The 19647-nt window shown below is 38.2% G+C and overlaps 3 protein-coding genes across 5 annotated transcripts; 2 read left to right on the top strand and 1 right to left on the bottom strand.

Annotated features, from left to right (window-relative positions):
• Positions 1-264: 264 nt before the first annotated feature.
• RB195_012878 (uncharacterized protein) lies at positions 265-5014 on the top strand (the record flags this gene model as incomplete). Of its 2 annotated transcripts, none has more annotated exons than XM_013449044.2 (12): positions 265-315; positions 547-631; positions 775-893; positions 951-1025; positions 1161-1280; positions 1342-1500; positions 1587-1745; positions 1806-1935; positions 2558-2709; positions 3508-3625; positions 3680-3768; positions 4931-5014. In XM_013449044.2, the coding sequence occupies 12 exons, from the start codon at positions 265-267 to the stop codon at positions 5012-5014; spliced, it is 1341 nt and encodes a 446-aa protein (XP_013304498.2). The 2 variants fall into 2 exon arrangements, with proteins under 2 accessions (XP_013304498.2, XP_064058332.1); XM_064202451.1 differs by having other exon boundaries at positions 766-893.
• Positions 5015-5570: 556 nt separating this feature from the next.
• On the bottom strand, positions 5571-15452 carry RB195_012877 (uncharacterized protein; the record flags this gene model as incomplete). The annotated part of the gene is made up of 24 exons (XM_013449045.2): positions 5571-5592; positions 5688-5794; positions 5860-5938; positions 5999-6072; positions 6131-6230; positions 7088-7182; positions 7326-7448; positions 7503-7653; positions 8475-8568; positions 8629-8758; positions 8840-8979; positions 9159-9294; positions 9357-9444; positions 9503-9627; positions 9722-9818; positions 9907-10016; positions 10791-10924; positions 11007-11103; positions 11153-11254; positions 11317-11457; positions 12417-12536; positions 12621-12705; positions 14296-14349; positions 15319-15452. 24 exons carry the CDS (start codon positions 15450-15452, stop codon positions 5571-5573), a joined length of 2538 nt encoding a protein of 845 aa, XP_013304499.2.
• Positions 15453-16685: 1233 nt separating this feature from the next.
• RB195_012876 (uncharacterized protein) lies at positions 16686-18283 on the top strand (the record flags this gene model as incomplete). Of its 2 annotated transcripts, XM_064202450.1 has the most annotated exons (9): positions 16686-16702; positions 16768-16808; positions 16911-17050; positions 17154-17255; positions 17313-17486; positions 17561-17781; positions 17838-17935; positions 17990-18188; positions 18244-18283. In XM_064202450.1, the coding sequence occupies 9 exons, from the start codon at positions 16686-16688 to the stop codon at positions 18281-18283; spliced, it is 1032 nt and encodes a 343-aa protein (XP_064058330.1). The 2 variants fall into 2 exon arrangements, with proteins under 2 accessions (XP_064058330.1, XP_064058331.1); XM_064202449.1 differs by having other exon boundaries at positions 16768-17050.
• Between the last annotated feature and the right edge of the window lie 1364 nt (positions 18284-19647).

The raw sequence follows: 19647 nt of genomic DNA, 5'->3' as shown, positions 1-19647 counted from the left end.
TTACATTTTGTTTTTTAGTAGTGAACATTCACTCTCACATCATGTATCTCATTTGTGCTTGTTGTCGCTATGTTCTACTGCCTCTTAAAAATTTATATTCTGTATGTGTGATTGTCAGAGGGTGTTTCGATTTTTCACCCGCAGAATACTTTTTTCATCGTTTTAACAATTTCATCAGTTCTAGATAACGTAGTATAATTCGAGCTCACTAATTAAGAGTACATCTTCGAATGGTTAGCATGGATCTTTTCTAAAAAATTTCAAATGCAAAGTGCTAGCGGAGTTTTGCGCTTTGTACCACCAAAAGAGCTTCAGGTGAATGATTATATGATTTTTTTAACGTAGTATTTTCGTTACATTATGTTCTTGGAGAAGGTGAGTATTCAAAGCTATGTGGGTCTTATTTAATTCTTATCGTTTCATTTTGTTTTGCTTACGTAGAGTTTCTATCTTCTTTTTTTCTTGCATACATTCACGTCGAGATTTAAGTGTTAGCCGACAAGAATGCCTTTTTTTTTACCAAGTTGTCAAGGTGTAGATCTTTAGATTTCAAATCCGTTAGGAATGGAACACTCACATCAGGCTCAAGGATACACAATGCATCACAATAATATGCACGTGATCCCACAAAGTACGATTACTTTACATTGTACCATCCATTATTCATTTTGTTGTGCTCCTGGATCACAACGTTTGAAGTGTTTTATTGTGTTTTCGCTCACTTCCGATTGATGTTTATACCGTCGATTTGTTCTTCGATTACAGCTTTCGCAGGTACTTCAGCCATGAATGTGATAATGGGTAGTTATGGAGTACCTCCTCAACCACAGCAACCAACATATCTGACGCCGCAACAGCCTACCCCTCAGTTGATGCAGACTGACGTTTATGACGTAAAAGTTTTCGTAGATTTGCGTGTTACACTTTGTACAAAATTGCCAATGTTTAAGCCAATGGACGCAGCAGGACCATCTAATCAGGACATCAATATGTCGTCTGCACCACGGGAAGAAGACAAACGCAAAGTAAGATTTCTCTGTTACTGGGCCAAATCGAGACTCCATCTCCATTATAATTGGATGTACTCATTGTATTCTCCCCTGCTAGTTTAACGACATAAAATTATCTTTGTTCATCGACGTGAAATTATCCTTGTGCAGGAGATTTACGGATACGATGCACCGTACAATCTGTATTCGAGTGCTTGGAGTTGTGCAACAGATCCTCAGCGGAGGTTTCGGTTAGCAGTCAGTAGTTTTATTGAGGAGTATAGCAACAAGGTACGAAGATTGCCGTTGTCTATTTATAAAGCGGTTTTTCGTTCATATGTTATCATTTTAGGTTTCTATTGTACAACTAGACGATGTTGCTGGAGAACTTGTATTAAGAAATACTTTTGATCACCCTTATCCTGCGACAAAGTTGATGTGGATACCAGATTCGAAAGGAACATATCCTGATTTAATAGCTACAAGCGGCGATTACTTGAGGCTATGGCGGGTGCGTACAGATATAGTTCGCTTCTGCTTCATACTGTACTCGTTCTCACTACGGCCTCTGATTTCTTCTCAATGGTATTAGTTTAGTTGGGTGCGGATAACAATGCAAAGATTGAAGCTCTTCTAAACACTAATCGAACGGCGGAATATTGTGCTCCGTTGACGTCTTTTGATTGGAATGAATTGGACCTCAATCTTATTGGCACAAGCAGCATTGACACTACGTGCACAGTGTGGCAGCTTGAGGTTTCTGTTCTTTTTAATATGTTTCTTTGCTTTCTCAGCGTAAAAGTTTGATATTTCCAGACAGGTCAAGCGATCGGTTCAACTCGTGCCACGGTTGATGGCACAGTACGCACCCAACTTATTGCGCACGACAAAGAGGTCTTCGATATTTCGTTTAGTAGGGGAAGCCGAGATATGTTTGCAAGCGTTGGTAAGTTGAATCTCTGTTACTACATCTTTTATTGCTTTAGAAAGTTTCGAAACCACTTCTTTATCACAAAAAAATGTAGAGGTCTTGTTTTTGCAAAACATTACTGGTTTTACTTTCATTTTTCTCTTATTCTTTGATATCCAATGTCTGAAAAAAATTGTTTGAAAATGATGTTCTCAAAATATGCTCGCTTTTCTTCGATTTGTTTTCACTGGAGATTATAAGAGCTTAGAAGCGGTTATCAAAACATAGGGAACTTTCCTGTTCCGTTTTATTGCATTGAATAGATTGTTTTTTTATGACTAATGAATACCAAGCAAAACAGACATTGCTAGACCAGAAAAATTTTGTAACTGTCATGGAACGTTAGAGAAATCAGATTCCCAATTTTTGTGGATTTCTGATGTTATACGGATGTAGGCTGACTCAATAGTAATTCTTCGGAGCATATTGGCATAGATTTCTTATATGTTCGGGTTGTTGAGCAGATTTCTGGTAGGAGTTATAGAAAAAAAGCTGATCATCTAGCGCTGTTTTCGTCTGAACATCTGTACGACGATGGGCTTACGCAATATCACTGGTTACAATTTTCTTATTTTTTAAGCAAATATTTACATTTCAGGAGCTGATGGTAGTGTTCGCTTATTTGATCTCCGACATTTGGAGCATTCAACTATCATTTATGAAGATCCGCAGCGGACCCCGTTACTAAGATTAGCATGGAATCGAAATGACAATAATTATATTGCAACATTCGCTTGCGAAAGCAATGAGGTTAGTCATTGTTTCCCTCCCTTAATTCGCAGCACTTTGATGTTCGTTCGGTTCGGTACTGCTCATACATTGGTTACGAGCGTGGTCATCATTCCGGAATATCGGTTTTGTCGATTTGTTGAGTACTTATTTTTTCTCCTCTTTGGCTCAACGGAACTGTCCATGTTCTGGGTTGTTTGCATTTGCTGGTAACGAGTATGATAACCATTTTAGAAGATATCAATTTACTGAATTTTTCCCACTCTTTGGAGCGCGTTGAGGCCTCATCGATATAAATTCACAATTACGCTGGTGAAAAAGATGGCGTTCTGGTCCTACAATTTTAATTCATATAAAATACAAGTAGTGTGAGGTCTACAAGCCCGACTTCTGTCGGACATATTTGTATCCTGCCTTTTATACAACAGAGGATTAAGGGATTTCTATAGTCGAGTAACTTGTACATATAACTTCCAAACTTCTCGATATTTTTATATAATCTTTCGATTATAATTTGATATATTTTCTAAGCATGTAATGCTTCTTCATACTAGTTTGCTTAAAAGTAGTGTTATTAGCACAATCTATTCTCTATTCTATCCTTGTCGAGCTGTACAGAATTAATAGTCAGCAAAATATTCTTTCTACGTAATACTCAAGAGTGTACTTGTTCTAAATGCTCTTTATCTCAGTTGGATAAGCTCTATAAAACATTCGACTATACCACTGGCAGTGGTCCGAGTGGTCATAGTCACATCGACTGGTCATTACTTGGATAAGAGATACTAGTTTTTATTTCCTACTCGTGAAATTTTCTAGGTTATCATTTTGGACATGCGAATACCGTGCCATCCTGTAGCAAGACTATCAAATCATCGAGCTCCAGTAAATGGCATCTCGTGGGCGCCGCATTCGAGTACCCATATCTGCACAGCTGGTAAGTTCATTATAATTATATACTGTATTCACTTATGCTTAAGTATTCTTCTAGCGGATGACGCTCAAGCTTTAATATGGGACGTACACGAAATACCGCGACCAATTCTTGATCCCATCCTGGCCTATCAAGCAGCGGGCGAGGTGAGTGTACCGAGTTTTTTTTTTTAATATTTCCTTCTTACATTTCTTTCCTCACCTACTATTGCATTTGTAGTTTATGTAACCATCTGGCCTGTTTTCTGCAGAAAAGCACTCTTCCATTCTATTTAATTTGACCTTATTTGTGAGCGACGCAATTATCTAAATGTAGATTGAAACGACATTAAAATTCTAGAAAATTCCTCCATATGCTTTTTATCGATTGGATTGTCTTATACTTTTTTAAATTTAATGACTAAACTCCTCTAAGGACGAATTTCATACCCTCGTGTTTTAAAACGTGAGAGAGCTAAGCGTTTGAAGAAGACTATCATTAATATGTACTTGAAAGTGCGGTATTTGATAAAGTATCTGAGGATAAACATTCCTTGGCCTGTAGGTAAGGCCCACTCACAACAGCTCAAACAAACAACACAGCTCAAACATATTGCTTGTGCTTCATCATATATTCGCCGTATGTTACAATTTGTTCTTTTTTAAGTTCTTAGTTTTGATTTTTATGTGTTCACTTTCATTAAAAATAGAACTGCGCATATGCAGAACTGCGAAATATACTGCTAATGCAGTATGGACTAGCCAAATCGCATTTTTCTAGAAATCTTATTTGGTGGGTAAGCGAAGCGGGACCCACCGGGAAGTATAGTATACCCATGCAGTGTTGAACGAAAGTTCTAGCGCTACCACCTCTCACTTTTGTTAGTGCCTTTGTTTGTAAGTTGTTAGCTCAAGCAGAAATGACCTTCTTAATTGGGACATCAGCACAGGACAAAAATAATAAAAATACAGATGAAATTCCCATTGAAATTCGTCCGTTTATAGTCGGCTCAAAACGCTAGGAAGCACGATGCAGTTGCGTAAGCGGCGCGTCCGAAGCAGCGCGATCCTAACCCCTACGTTACACCGCTATTACGTAACTCCACCGTCCTTCATATCGTCTTGACCATACTATACCACCTTATTAAATACCTGCTGACTGTGTGTTCACAGGTCCACCATAGTTAGTAAATTTCCAGTGGCGCAGTACTTAAAACTCACTGCCTGCTTACTCCTACCTCCCCCTCCCCGCCAAATTGCTTTGACTGGCCCATCCCGCACAAGTTGAGGTATTAAATAGCACAGTCATGCTTATCTAACTACTTTTCAGGTGAATCAAATTCACTGGTCGACAACCTTCCCAGACTGGATTTCCATCTGTTATGCGAATCGGCTGGAAATTCTACGAGTGTAACATGTCGTTTTGATCCGATACATTCGTAATTCTACAGTTGAATGAAATCAGACGGAAAAAAAATAGTGTCATTAACGATAAGTACGTGCGTCAGAGTTCTATTATTCTAGCCTTTATTCAAAGTGTACTTCCTGTTGCTCATTACGGAATGTTTTAGGTTGGCTTGATTTATTTGCCCTTTTTTCTAACCCTTCTGTTAGTTAAGCTTCCCATAATTTATTCTTGTAATTCATTGCTTATCAATACATGGTCTCATATTTTAGTATGTTTGTAATTTATTCGCGGTCTAATATGTCGCAATGGATTCTGAAATAGTTGAATTTGGCATCACGTATTCTCGTTTAGTCATAAAATGGTGTTATTGGAAGGAAGCTACATTGTAATCATTTTTGTAAATACAGATTCTTCTGAAACTAAGATTGTTATTCCAACACTGTTTGTGGTGCTTGACCTTTGTAGAATAAATTAAATGTGACCCTTTTGGATTGTGAACACATAATAAAGTAAGCTAAAATATTTATCAACAACATAGTGTACACAAATTTATCAACGACGGTCATTCCTTCTTCAGTGATGTGCTGAAAGAATATACATAAGAAGGATAAGAAATACAAATAACAAAGTTTCCAACAATATTTTCGAAAACAAGCAGAAAAAAAAATGCTTCACATACTGATCACTTCGTCCGGAACCACTCAAAACGAGGTACGGTGTTTGCAATTGCTCTTGCTTTTTCAGCTGTTTTGATAATGTGCCAAGAGGTGTGTCCGAACTGTTCATCTGAATATAAAACGTAACTTGAAAAGGAAAATGTCAGAAAGGACTGGCGATGAACAAAGATTCACCTGTTTCAGCATCTCCTTCTTATCTCTTCTCGAAATTCTCTTTTCGGTCTGCTTCTTTCCAGGATTACGGCCATGAAACCTAGAAAATGTTAGGATCTATAAGTACTCTTTTGAAAAATAAGGTCGCATTTTAACAAACTTATAAGACAATTCCCGATACGCGTCTTTTTGGTCCATGACGCGGCCTTTATCATCGACATAATGAATGTTCACCTGAAACCTCAGCTGTTGACTGAAAAAAGTGATAGAAGGCAATGAACATTTAACTCACCTCCGGATGATAGTCTTTCTTCTCGGCGAATGGAAGAATTGGACCACGGCTGGTAGTTCCGAGGCGATCGAGCTTCTTAGCATATTTGTCCTCGATATCACTAAATAGATAAACAAATAATAAAAATGCTTGCAAAACTTAAATCGCCTTCCACTTTTTTATTACTTTTTGACTCTCAGAAAGTACCTTTTTGCCCAATGCTTCAAAGATCCTAATTCAAAACAGATCATCAACGCCAAAAACTACTTCAGAAATAATTTTTGCGTCAAATCGGCAGGTTACAGAACTCTCGGAATCATGGAAACCTTTTTTCCTGCTGCAACGTTCTGGACGTTTTCTCCTGTTTCCTTCCACGTTCTCGCTTTCTTTTTTTCTTAATTCTTCTTTTCAATCTGCACAAAAAATACATCGCCTTAATTGTGGCACTTCCAGACCAATGTCTCCATTAGCAATTCTAGTTAACCGTGAGCTACAACTATGATACTTAGAAGAAAATTTTCGCGCATAATTTGGAAGCTGGATTAATACTACACCAACAAATAGTGTTGTAAAGTACCACTTCTTTGATGCCACGCACCGACGGAGAAAATTATTAATTACTTGGATATAAAGTGTTACCATGAAAATTTGTCTCCCGCTCGAAATTCTCACAATTTGCACAACCATTCAACTTTTACAACTGTGCGGAAAAAGATCTAACCAGTCCACCACGATTATAGCAGAAACAAAACTTTCTTCGAGTATTAAAAGAGAAAAAATAACTCCCCACGCACTCTGAATGGGAAGGTAACAAAAGAGCCCGAGGTATGTACCTCTGCATTGGTAAACCGACACACTTACCTTGATATGTATCTTAACTCATTTATATGCATTCACAATGCACGTGAGGATGAAATGCCTTGAAAAAAAATCCAACAAACGAAAAACATTCCAATTAAATCTTTAAATGTCACTCACTATTTGCTTTGCTCCACTTGGGTCTTTGACTGGTTGCGGAGATGGTCCAAATTTTGAGTAGTTTTCTTCTTCACTTCGTTGTCGTTAAGATATCCCTGCAAATTTTGATCTGACGGAAGAACTAATTCGATAAACATAAATAATAAAGAAAAATAAATAAAACAAAACATAAATAATAAAACATAACCATAAAATGATAAAAATGCATCGAAAAAAATCATAGCCTGTATGAATATACCTTTTGTGCGGCAAGTTTCAGCATTGCTCCAACACCTTTACTGACGTCAGCTTCTTTACCAAGAACGTTCTCGTATTCCTTTTTAGAGCTATCGTCCTCCGAGTCATCATCCGAATTGTACACCTATGCTTAGAGGTTCGTAAGACACGAATATAAATAATAAATTTAGAATCTCACTGTTTCTTTGGCTTCTTGTAGTTCTTTTTCATCATCACTGTCAATAACACCGCTGCTACCAGGTTTGTCACTCCAGTGACGTGCAGTCTCTTTATTTCTGAGACGTTCTCTCCGCCGTTGTTCTTTTTCTGCCTGCATCAGCTTCCACTTTCTGCAACGGAGGATCACGATCAAAACAAACAAACAGTTTAGAATTTGTTTCTAAGATAGTGTCGTCAATTAGACTTTAATAATGCAATCACGGTTTTTTTGCAAGCCTTTTTTAGATTGGTATGTGGAATTGAGCGAATTAGAACGTCTTCAATTTTTTGTATTCAACTGTTTCACAACGACGCTCAACAAAAGTCAGAATCAGCCTTTTGAACAAATTACATTTGTTCAAAAGCCTGATTCATCATCATCGCAAGATTAACCACGTAGCTTCCTTGCTATCAAAACGGCGCGGGGAATTACTTGAAGTTTCATTTTCATTTGCGAAATCGAAATAAATATTTGCAAGAAACGAAAAAAAAAATTCAAATCCAACTACGTTACAAACGGGTTTCTTACTTCAGCGTTTACACTTGATAGATTCAAATTCAAATAGATTTTAGGTAAAAAAAGCAACTGTTGTTGTGATGAAGAGAAAAGAAGGTTCAAAAACAGAACCGAAGCGAATATAATTTATCATAAATTCGTTTGACTGTAGTCGGAGTAACTTTTCAAACGAAAATACGGGTATTTTTAACAACAAAACTCCAAAATCCTTCGCCAGTATATTTGTAAAAGAGAGATAAAGTGTTGTTTTCAACTATGTTTTTTGTTCCGTAGCAGAAATTTAAGAAAGTTTTTCCACAGTTCATTTCTAGTCATCGCAATTTAGTGGAGTAAACGTGAAACACCAGGGTGAACGTGCTAACGCCCGACGTTCACATTGGTAATATTTTTGAAGAGTTCCTGAACTAAAAAAAATTAAAGATAGAATTAACCAACTCTACTGTATCGACGTCATCTTCTTCTTTCTTCATTTCTGATACATCAATAGCATCTGTTCGATTACCTGCCAAACCATAGGTGGGAATTTCACCTTAACAAAAATCATTAAATAAGAGGGTAATGTAAGGAAGCTATGAAAAAATTGGCATACCTATATTTCTACAGTACTCCATGGTTGCGTCGAGAGTCACAACTCCATCTTTGACAGCATCACTTCCTTCCATACCACCTTCATCATCCATTTCCTCTTTGATATCGTGTGAACTGATCATTGTACGGACCTAGAAAACATGGTTTCTAGCTTTTACTGCACGTACCACATATTCGTAATGAAAATACTTAAAAGAGAAATGAATACTTACACTTTGCGCAACATCTGCGTCCTCCTTCTTCACAACAATCTGTTTAAGACGACGAGCTTTATCGAGAACGCTTGATAACTCATCTTCAGCATCATCGTTAATAACGACACCGGCAAGATCAGCGACAGCATCTAATTCCTCTGAGCAGGTTTTGATTCAATTTTAATGAGAGGAACTTAAAGTCTATACTACTGTTTGCAACACTTTTACATCCTTTTTAGACCTTGGAAATCCACATCTCAGCCAAATATTGATTAAACACTTTGCTTTTTTTTGAGTGCGGTTCTCAAAAACCAAACTAGAAATAAATGAATACTACCATCAGTAGATTCTCCTTCGCTGCTTTCTTCTTCATTCGCTAGATCTCTCAACATGTTGATATCAACAGGATTCTTTGTGGCACGCTTCATACGTGCTGGTGGTGCAAGCGATGGGCCATCATCGTCCCCATTCTTCTGAAGAGAAGTATCATTTAAAAAAAAACTTGTAAATAATACACAAATGTAACTGTAAATACCCCATTCACAACAGTTTCAGGTTCTACTGATTTCCCTTCCATTTCTTCATCGTCTTCTTCCTTCATTTCCCGTCGTTTACTGTGATTCCTACATAAAAAATCTTTCTGCATGAACTAATACCACAAAGAAGCACTCGAGCGAATACCTTGAGCCCAAATCACGACCGCTTGCTGGCTCCTCAGGCACCAGATCTTCGGCTTTTAGGATTTTTCTCTTCCGTGTTGATTTCTTGTTCCCTTTTTTGACTTTACGAAAAGCCGTCATTTCCTCCTATACAGATGTGGTGAAAACATCTCTGCCACAATTTCAAAAAGTCAAGAAAAACAACGTATATACAAAATTAGAGAAGATGCGAAAAAAATACCTGGGTATAAAATTCGGTGCCGACGCGGTAGCTTGGCGTATCCATATTGACCAATACTTTGCCAACCATTTCCAGTTCTTTCATCATTCTGGCTTCTCTAAATACAAGCAATATTAGCTACGAAGCTCAAAGGAATCTTAGCAAAATTAGATAGGGAGAACGAGGTAAGTACACTAGACACTTACCTCTCGTCCTTTTCTATGTCATAACCTCCGCGTTCATCAAGACGGAACTTCTCTCTTTGTACGCCGTCAAGCTCTTCGTCATATTTTGTCAGTACTCCATATGATTTCTGCTGAAAAAGGTAACGAGAAGAAGACTGTACAAAAATTATCCACGTAGAGTGAGAGAAAATTAAAATGTTGCATTTGTGAAAATCGCAGTAGAAAAAAAAACTGCAGGAGTAAAACAGGTAATACATGAATTGTTATTTTTTTTAATTTTGAAGGAAAGATAGCTTCAACCTTCACATTAAATATTTGTATATCGATATTATCTATGTTTACACTAAGTAAATTTCGCAAAATTATTAAATTAAATTGCACACGAATATATTGAAGTCGAGAGGGTAACGTGACGCACTTCCTGCTGTTCCGTTTACAAATAACGTCGACTTCACTGATTTCCATCAAATTTTGCTTTAGGCACAAACTGTTCGGATATACTAACCACCGCTTTGCACGAAGTGTCTATTTTTGTAGATATGTGGACTTTTTCTCTTCTTTTTATTGTTTTTCCTTAGAACAAAGAGAGCACCATCAGAAAGATTCTTAGATACTGTCCACTAAAATTGTAAACATTTCGCCAAAAATATCAATTGACATACTGACTATATCGCACAGTCTTCTTGGAAAAGATTCTCACATTGATTACAAGTACAATAATCGTTTTTGGTTTGAGTCTTTCATCGATCATCTGACTTTCTTTTGAAATTTGTCCTATTCTGCATAAATCCTACGCAGGTGTTTCTCGTTACATACAAGAACTGATTAAGCGGTAGCGAGCAGTGCATTAAGAAAAAAGTTACAGAGACGAAGCGTGTGCAAAAAGACTGAGAAACAACTATTACCTTTCCAAATTCGTCTACATCATCAAAACCTCTCTGCAACTCTTTCCGTTTTTTTAGTTCCACATTTCGAGCGTACTTTTCGTTGTCGATGAGATTTGGATCGACGAGAACTTCATCCCCTTCGTCAAGAACACCTAAGCAATACAGTACAATAGCAAACAGTTGATCAAAACAAGCGAAGTAGTCCAATTCCAACTAGTAAGTGTGTAAAACCACCTTTATCTTCCAAAACGAGAATACGATCAGATACACCAGAAAATGCCTCCTTCGAATGTCCAACAATAAGTCCTCCCGTGCCCGAAGATTTATTTCGCTATAAGGAGCATATTAGGAAAAAAAGGCAGAGAAATAAAAACACCAACCTGCGCTTCGTTTCGCATCTTCCTCTTTGCTTGCTTCGCTTTTTCATCTGCGATTAAGCTGTTCACCCCAAATTCTTCATCCATTGCATCAAGCATTTTAGCCTTAACAATCAATAATTAAGACGATATAAAGATAAAGAACTGTCTGAAATTTTATTCCTAACCCTTTCCTCCGCTCGCTTCTTTTCTTCTTCAATTTTTCTCATCTTTGTCACCCACTCAGAAGTGTCATCATCCGAATCCGACTCAGCTAAGCCTTTCTCAGATAATAACTTCTCATAAATAATTCGTTTCTTCTTTGCTACCTAAACTAAGCAACTATAACCATTTGTGATTCAAGTAATTTTCACGAACAGATGCACAAGCAGATAATCACAAGTGGCTAGCGGATAATGGATAAGTGTTGTACTGTACATAATGCAATGTGATAAAATTGTCAGAGATAAAATTGTTGGAAATGAAAGACCGATTTTTCAGCTAATCCCTAGAGTGACTCTATCGCGACATAGGCATCATATTTAGCTTCAAAATGAAGACCGCTTATCTTGCTGTAGTGACGAAAATCCGAAAGCGCTAGCACACTTTTCGGCTACAAATTCGAATTTTTTCAAAGGGTCAATTATTCGAGAATCGGCACTTCTCAAGTGGTCGAACATCCAAAAAAACCAGGAAATAAGGCTACACTTCCTTCTGAAATTGTTTTACCAGTCGAAAAAGTCCACAACATCAGTCAGTACCATAGGTGAGATAGGAAGGAGACGAACCCTCCTCAGGTGAATGGGGTTTAACTCATCGGATGCTACTCAAGTGACGAGGAAGGATCCCTTCCCCAAACCTTCAAAAAGTGAAGAGGATCGGAGCACCGGCTGTGACTATCGCATATGTGGTCAGCATTGGACGGCTACCTTGGCCGTTCCACGAAATATCCGTGTTAACTCTATTATCTACCAACTAGGGTATCTGATCGCTGCGTTTCGCAAACACCCGAACACAGGGACAGAAAACAAAGAGGTGATAATACATGGAATAAACAGCAGAAAAAAATAAAACCAAATTGAACTAGAACCTGAGAACTTCTTTTATAATTACTAAAAGCTCAGTTTTCAAATAATACAAAAAATCCAAAATCGAAAGCATGCATTTTTCTGCAATTATGTCTTTTAAAATCTACGTTTGTAATAAACAGAACAAAAGAGAAACAAACAATGTCCAGAAATAAGTAGTGAGCAGTATTAAATCGCAAATGAAAATTATACACCACAACCTCCAGCTTTTCCTTCAGCTCTGCATCTTTCTTCTTCTCACTCCAGTTCTCTGGTTTCTTGTGTCGGAATTCGAGGCCATCCTCAACATGAACGGTTAGTCCGTCCTCCGTTTCTCTAGTCTGAAATATGTACAGCAACGTTACAAACTTAATGTGATATGGAAAAGCAATAAATAATATGGTAGACAATGCGCAGTAACTAACCTTAGGAGTGTCATCCACATCAAGCGGCGCTAAACCCAACTTAGCACGAAGTTTGTTTGTTTCTTCGATAGATAGAGATTCTGCGCTGAAAAGAAAGGATGTTTTAGAAGACGAAAAAAAAACAGTAATGTGAGAACGTTGTGAGATATATACACACCACTAATGATGATACTGTAATTTATCTAACCAGTTGTGATAACATTGTTTCCTGACAACCACTAAGTTAATTCACTAAAAATTATTTCCCAAGCTAGTCTTCAATTTTCACACAAACTGAGTATTTCTATGATCAAATACTATTAGATGCACGCACAAGTTGTCGAGAACTATGCAATACTTAGCCATAAACAATTTAGGTGGAGGTTTAAGTTTTCTTCCTCTTTTGCAAAAATTTCGGTTTAGCGGAAGATGAACCCTCGAGGTCTTAATGTCGCTTTCTGTCGAACATGTGTTCTTTCCTTTTTTCGAGATCGTCTGCCTTTATCGACCTCCGTTCTTCTCTGCTACTCCTTCCTCTTGTTCATTTCTTTTCTCTTTCAGCCTCTCCCTCCATTCCCTGCCATTTTGTGAAAATTTCAACGTAGTGTACGTCGCATGTTGCTATTATTGAACTCAAAGAACAGATTATGCGGAATATATTGCAATTCAACATTAAAAGTATCTGGAAGTCTAGTTTCCAAAACATGTAACAACTACGGTGAATTTCTCAATTTTTTAAACCTACTTTCGTGGCACACTATACATAGGATGATCCAATGCGAACAATATGTTTCTTAGGAAGGTTTTCTGTTAAATTTTCCAGACCACTAAGTGCGGGTTTTGAGAAACATAGGGTAGTTTTGTTTCTTTCTTCTGTAATTTTTTCGACATCGAAAGAAACAACTTTCGAGGAATCAACTTTGTGCACATGGCGGTCGAGAGGATAAACGGAAAAATCGTTGCGGACGATTTCCGAGTATGCGGTCCAAATTCGAGTTAAATTCAAAGGTTCAGGAACTCGAAATTCGAAAAGATTCGAAGAAAGGCAAAAGCAGAGGTTTGATTAGGCAAAGTAGTGTCTATTTCTTTTGATGGATAGATATTCACTTTGAAACTACTTCTGCTTTAGTGAAACGAACGGTGAAACTCAGAATTCAAAAGCTGTTGACAACAATGGAAGCGCTAGTTCTCCGCTAATTTCTTGCTACTAAACCACTCTCGAGGAACCTCAAAGCTTGTTGGAAATTTGACGTCATACATTTAATAACGTGCTGAAATACTAGATGCACACAGTAGTGTTTCTTCGCGAAAGATCTAAACATCTGATGAAATTGGAAGAACCTTTTTAGAAACTAACTGAGACTTTACTTCGAAAATCGTCGTACATGTGAGAAAGCAATCAAATACTCAGTCTAAAGAAGTAAGTACTCATTTTTCTTCCTGAAAACAGAGGCTCTAGTATTTCCGTAATCCAGGAACTCTAATAAAGAATTGGTTTGGAAAGCCTTGCTATATTTCCGGAGATATTATGCCATCTTAGATAATAGATAATCCTGTACATAAATCATCCATAACAACAAATCTTTTTTATGGCTTGAAGTGGTAGTAATGTTCAGGATAACAACTTAAATAGAGAAAAGACGTCAGATATATCAAAAATATGAACTAGACACATAAAACACAATAAAATACTTACTAATCTTCCTTTCCTTGTGGAGTAGATTCTCTCTCTTTTTCTCGTCTTCGAGACCTAAAATAGTAGAAGTTGAACGTAGAAAGGTCAGGCAATAGCAGACAGTTCACAAAGGAGAAATAATGAATAAAGACTCACTTGATATGTAGGAAGAAGAGAGGTACGTAAAGCAAAACTATAACTTTCGCTCATTTCTGTTTTTCACAATAGTTGTGAGAATGCGACAATGATTGAATTTATAAGAAACTTGACAATTGATGTAAACAACTGTAAAGTGCGGTGGGATGGGAATTCGGAAGCGTTACCGAAGCTGCCCAAATTTAATGCAATGAAATTTAAGAGATGGAAATGAAACAAGGAAAAAAAAGATAGGTAGATGAAGATATTCGATATAAAGTGGGCACAAACCACTATGAAGAAAACTGAGCACTGACAATAGAATCAAAACGAAACGAGGAGTATTTGCATTGGTTGAGAACAGGCCGCGTTTGTTAAGAATTTCGTAAATAACCGTATCCATTACAAATCAGTTCTTTTTGACCGCAACGCGTTCGTAAACAGCAATTCAGAAAGAGAAAAAGTAAGAAAATATAAAACACTTCGACTTAACAGAGGGGGCTTTCTAGTCCGTTTCTGTTTCTTTTTTTTCATAATTATACATAGTTTTTCTGCGCCATTGAAGGTATTCACATACTGTTTTACGCAGTAAAAAGAAATGGTTTTCCGCTTGCTTGTGCACATTATTGAAGGACGGGAGCTTGAAGATAGAGGATGAAAAAAGTGTTTCACCACACTTCCAATTAGGTTCATTCAATGGAGGAACCCCGTAACTCATGCACAAAGGTGCAGATTTTTAGTCTAGTAGGTAACTATGTAAGAGATATTCCAGCAAAAAGAAAACTAGAAAAATAAAAACAGAATCAGAAGTAACTGGAACCATAGAAATATGTGACTTATTGGAGAGATCGGAAAACATTGGCGATTCCCTCAAACACTCATCTTTCATGCCATACATATATACAATACCTTTTCACTTTCGGAGAAGGAGACCTTGATTTTGATCGAGAAGAAGAACGCTTCCGTTCCTTGTGTCTACGGCCATCATCAGAGTCATTGTCATTTCCCCGTCGTTTTTTGGTGGTTCGCGATGAAGTGCGCATATCTACGGCAAACTTGAAAAGAATTAATGCCACAAAAAATCTCAATATCCTAATAAGTTAATTAATAGTCAATAGTAATACGAGTGATGCCTATTCCCGAATATGTCGAATTGTGTACGTTGTGCCAGCGGCTGCGTTGCGGCGCTCACGGTGGAGCGCCTCCGCACTGATTTGGTTGATTGCGAAGAAAATTAGAATTAGAAAGAAGCTCTGATAGAAAATGTCGCGTACTGCATTTCTTCACAAGAATGTGTCTTCTTACAAAGTGATTTGTGTTTAACACTGTGTTTTCTCTCTAAAAAACCACTCATCTTCGTTAAAATCTTCATGCTGGTATCCTCTACTAGACGTCCTTTTCGACTTCATCCTTTCTTCATTATTTCCGCGATTCAAAACAAAGGCTTGCTCAGTACTTCGAATTATGATTCACACTCTAAGATAAGAAGTGCCGAGAGGAGCCGTCACAAATTCTAGGTTCGTCGTATAGTTGGGCATGAAGCACGTACAGCTGCGCAAGCGGCTACGCTCGAAACGGCGCTGTGGAGCGTAGCGGTTGCGGTCGTGTAAGGATCCTCGCTACCGCCACCCATCTCTGCAGTTCGCCATGGTCCCACCTCAATCCCAACCGCTGCCTCCAACGCGCCGTTTCGAGCGCTTCCGCTAGTGCACCGTGCTTCATGTGGATTTGACCCGACTATAGAATTCGCACATATGTTATTTTGTTGGCGCCTGCACACACCGCTCATTGCCACATCTTTTCCAAGTACCACTAGGTCTGTTTTCTTTTCTGTTATTTCTTTGGTTTTTGTGTTCAATTGATTGTACCTTAAATGCTAATGGTTTGCGCATACCGTTGTATTGCGTGGTTTTTCCTTAAATGTACATTTCGCCTTACTCCTTACAAGACATCCAATTACATGATATGTTACAATTTCAACATTTTTCTCTTCGTCACGTTTTAATCAGCATCTTTTTTGCTTTTTTGCTTCTTTTTTCTTCTCCACGTTTCCTTCGACATCGTTTGCTGTACCTTTTCTCATCCTCATTCAAATAGATAAGGTGTCAATGCGAGCGAAACCGCTTCCAGTTGCACCAGAATTCAATTCATTCTGATCCAACTGTATTTTCACAGCAAAGAAAAAAGCGATCTGATTCTCTGTTGGGGCGGTCATTGACGATATTTTCATAATTTATTACTGCCATTATTACTACAACTATTCCCCTATCTACATTATGGAAGCTACTCGCAAGTTAGTTTTTTTAAAGACTACTTTGTTTCTTCTTTTGTATATCAGTGATATTGTTCCGATTCTAGTGTTGCCATGAATGAGTGCCCAGTTTGTGGTGTAAATAAGGGTAAAAAACTTCAAAGGCATCTGTTTGACGTCCATGAATATTCGAAAAAGCAGATTTCGGAATTTAAAGCTCAGAAAAGGAATAGGAGAGTTGCCGCCTCAGGAAAGTCAGTATATAACTGCGAGTACTGTGATGCGACATTCAACAGTATGAGTGGGCTGGGACGACACAGAGGAGCAAAACATGCTGTCGAGTACTCAGCACCAGCTATCATTTGTCCGATCTGCAGGGAGAGCGTCAAAGTGAGTCACCTTGACGGTCGGTAGCTTTCACGTTGGTTTTGTCCATGTAATTGTCGTTCGCATTTGTATTGTTTTGACACTTTTTGATTCTACTAAACTTTAGAGTCACCGCGAGCTCGCAGAGCATGCTCATCAACAGCATGCTGAAAACTCAGACGATTTTGTGGTGGAGACGATAAGATTCCAAGATTTACAGGATTATAAGGTTTAGTACCTCAGTTCGCATCTCGAATACCCCTTTTTCAAGAGTCTTTCCTTCAAGAGCTGGAAGTTAGCGTCGGAGGAGGCGGGTGTAATAAGTCGTTTCATAACAAGGACTAAGACTACGGAACACGCTAAGGTCACCTACCTCCGCTGTCATTGCTCTTTCTATTGTCCATCTTCGCCACCCCAAAAAACGAAGAAATCTGTGCCCTACTGCACAGCGTACATGAATGTCTGTGTGTTGCATTTTTTAACATCAACAATTAGTTTTTCAGATTAATCTTAGTAAAACCAGTCGTATTCTAGGTAACAGAGAGAATTGATGGTGTGACAGTCGAGCACTGTCTCACCCATCTAGGACATGAAGCTCTTCCATCTCAGCTGAGACTGGATGAGAATGCTGAAAAGTATATAGTCTCACTGTTGAAGGATGGTCTCACCGTCCAACAAGTACATAAAAAAATAAGGATGCATGTAGGAGGAGGGCCACGCACTCGGTTGTATTTTACTACAACACGCGATATAAGGTAAATCACGCTGCATACCTGCAGAATTTGAAGATATCGGTAGAAGTGATTTTTAGAAATCTAGCTGCGAAGAGTCGCGTCCAGCGAGGAAAGCTCAACAATCTCGATGCGGCGTCAGTTCAGATGCAGGTTGACGCCAAGTCGGAATTTGACGGTATTCAGTTCTACATACCACCCCAAAATTCATCTCCCCTTAAAACGTTTGTAGGACGCCGGTCACATGAAGCTGTGACATTGGGAAGTAGTGCATTCCACGGGAACATTGGAGAAGAAGTCCAGAGTAGCGATAGAGATGAAGAAATGATGACGAAAGTAACGATAAAAGACTATAGAAACGACGAGAAGGTTCCAAGAACTTGGCAGATATGCAAGACAGCTGCAGTAACATTTTTCAAGCAATTGAAATGGTATTGTGACTAATTATGGCAGTGCAATGTTCAACCATCGATATAATATGTTCAGGGCTTCGCTTCAATACGCACCAACGCTTGCAGAGTACTAGAAACGCCATCGGAAGACGTGATTTTGGCGTTGGATCAGGTGAAACACCATATTGAAAAAGCCCGCAAAATAATGGAGGAGTTGGCAGAGGGTGTGAAGAGAAGCCAAGTTAATATGAGTCTTGCTCGCCGTACCGATGTGTTTTCTGTGGGTCGACCAAAAGCGCTCACTCCAATACGGGAGCTGTACAAGGTTTGAAATCAATTCTATGTGGAAGAATTTCTCTTAAAATATTTGTTTAGCGCTCCCATCTACGCAAGGAGGAGCAGGCTAAACGAAAACCAATGATAAATATTCCGGACTGTTTGAAGGACTAGAAGGATGTGTATGCTATTTGCCTTTGGATGCAGCCAAACACTGGCACAAACAATCAAATTTGTTGAATTCAATGTCCAACATGCGAAGATTGGATGCATACCGAATGCATCAGCAACGTATCCCGTGGTAACGGCTGGACGAAGTGATACATAGAATGTAGAATGACAGAACATGTGTACTTATTTATTGCTTTACTTATTCGTGTACATAATATGTAAAGATTTGCTGAAAAGATCTTGTCTATCTCATTGGTGAATATGCTTTACAACAACGTTTCATCAAAGAAAAGTTTTTTTGTACAGCAGTCGAAGTAGGAGAACTTCATCGTTTTTATTCTGCCGTCTCCCTCATTTCTATGCTATGCTAATTTCCTTGTTTTTATTGTTACATTTGAATGTTAGACGTATGGAAGCATTCTTCATATTTAACTTTATTAGTTTTGACTTCACTGTTTAGATAATTGTATCCTACCAAAGATATTATTTGTTCCATTCAAAGTTTCCTAAAACACTTTATCTCTAGATTTCTTTTATCGTCTTCATTTGATGCCATTTGTTTTTAATGTGTGTATCTATCTATTTGTTCTCAAGCGGTTTATTTACCAGCGTTTTATGCAAGATTAGAACTAAATTCAAACCAACCGAACAACTTCGCAGGATTTTTACAGGAGTGTCTCACTGGAGTATAAACGCATTGTGATGAGTGAACATGGTATAATCACCACTCCTAGTTGTCATTAGTTCAGTACAGCTCATTCGTCATTCTAATCTTCATTTTCGAATTTCCATCGCTGAACTCAAGACACAGTCCAACTTAATGTGACTTTCTTTTGGTCAGAGATTACTTCGACTCCGATCGCAGTGCATGAATGCATAAAATTCGTACTAAACACGACGCATACTCTACAACTGAGGTACTAAATTTTACGTGATTAGGACCAATTGCAGATTGCTGTGGTGGTGCGAAGAAACCCGCACTTCATTCTCACTCACCTAGGTGAGGACTTGCTACATGCGGACTTCCACAATTGGTCTCTAGGATTTTCTT

Source organism: Necator americanus, chromosome V (genome assembly GCF_031761385.1).
Source record: "Necator americanus strain Aroian chromosome V, whole genome shotgun sequence".
In the NCBI taxonomy this organism is placed as follows: Eukaryota; Metazoa; Nematoda; class Chromadorea; order Rhabditida; family Ancylostomatidae; genus Necator; species Necator americanus.
The sequence above is the reverse complement of the archived record's forward strand: the minus strand, read 5'-3'. Positions and strand labels throughout refer to the sequence as shown.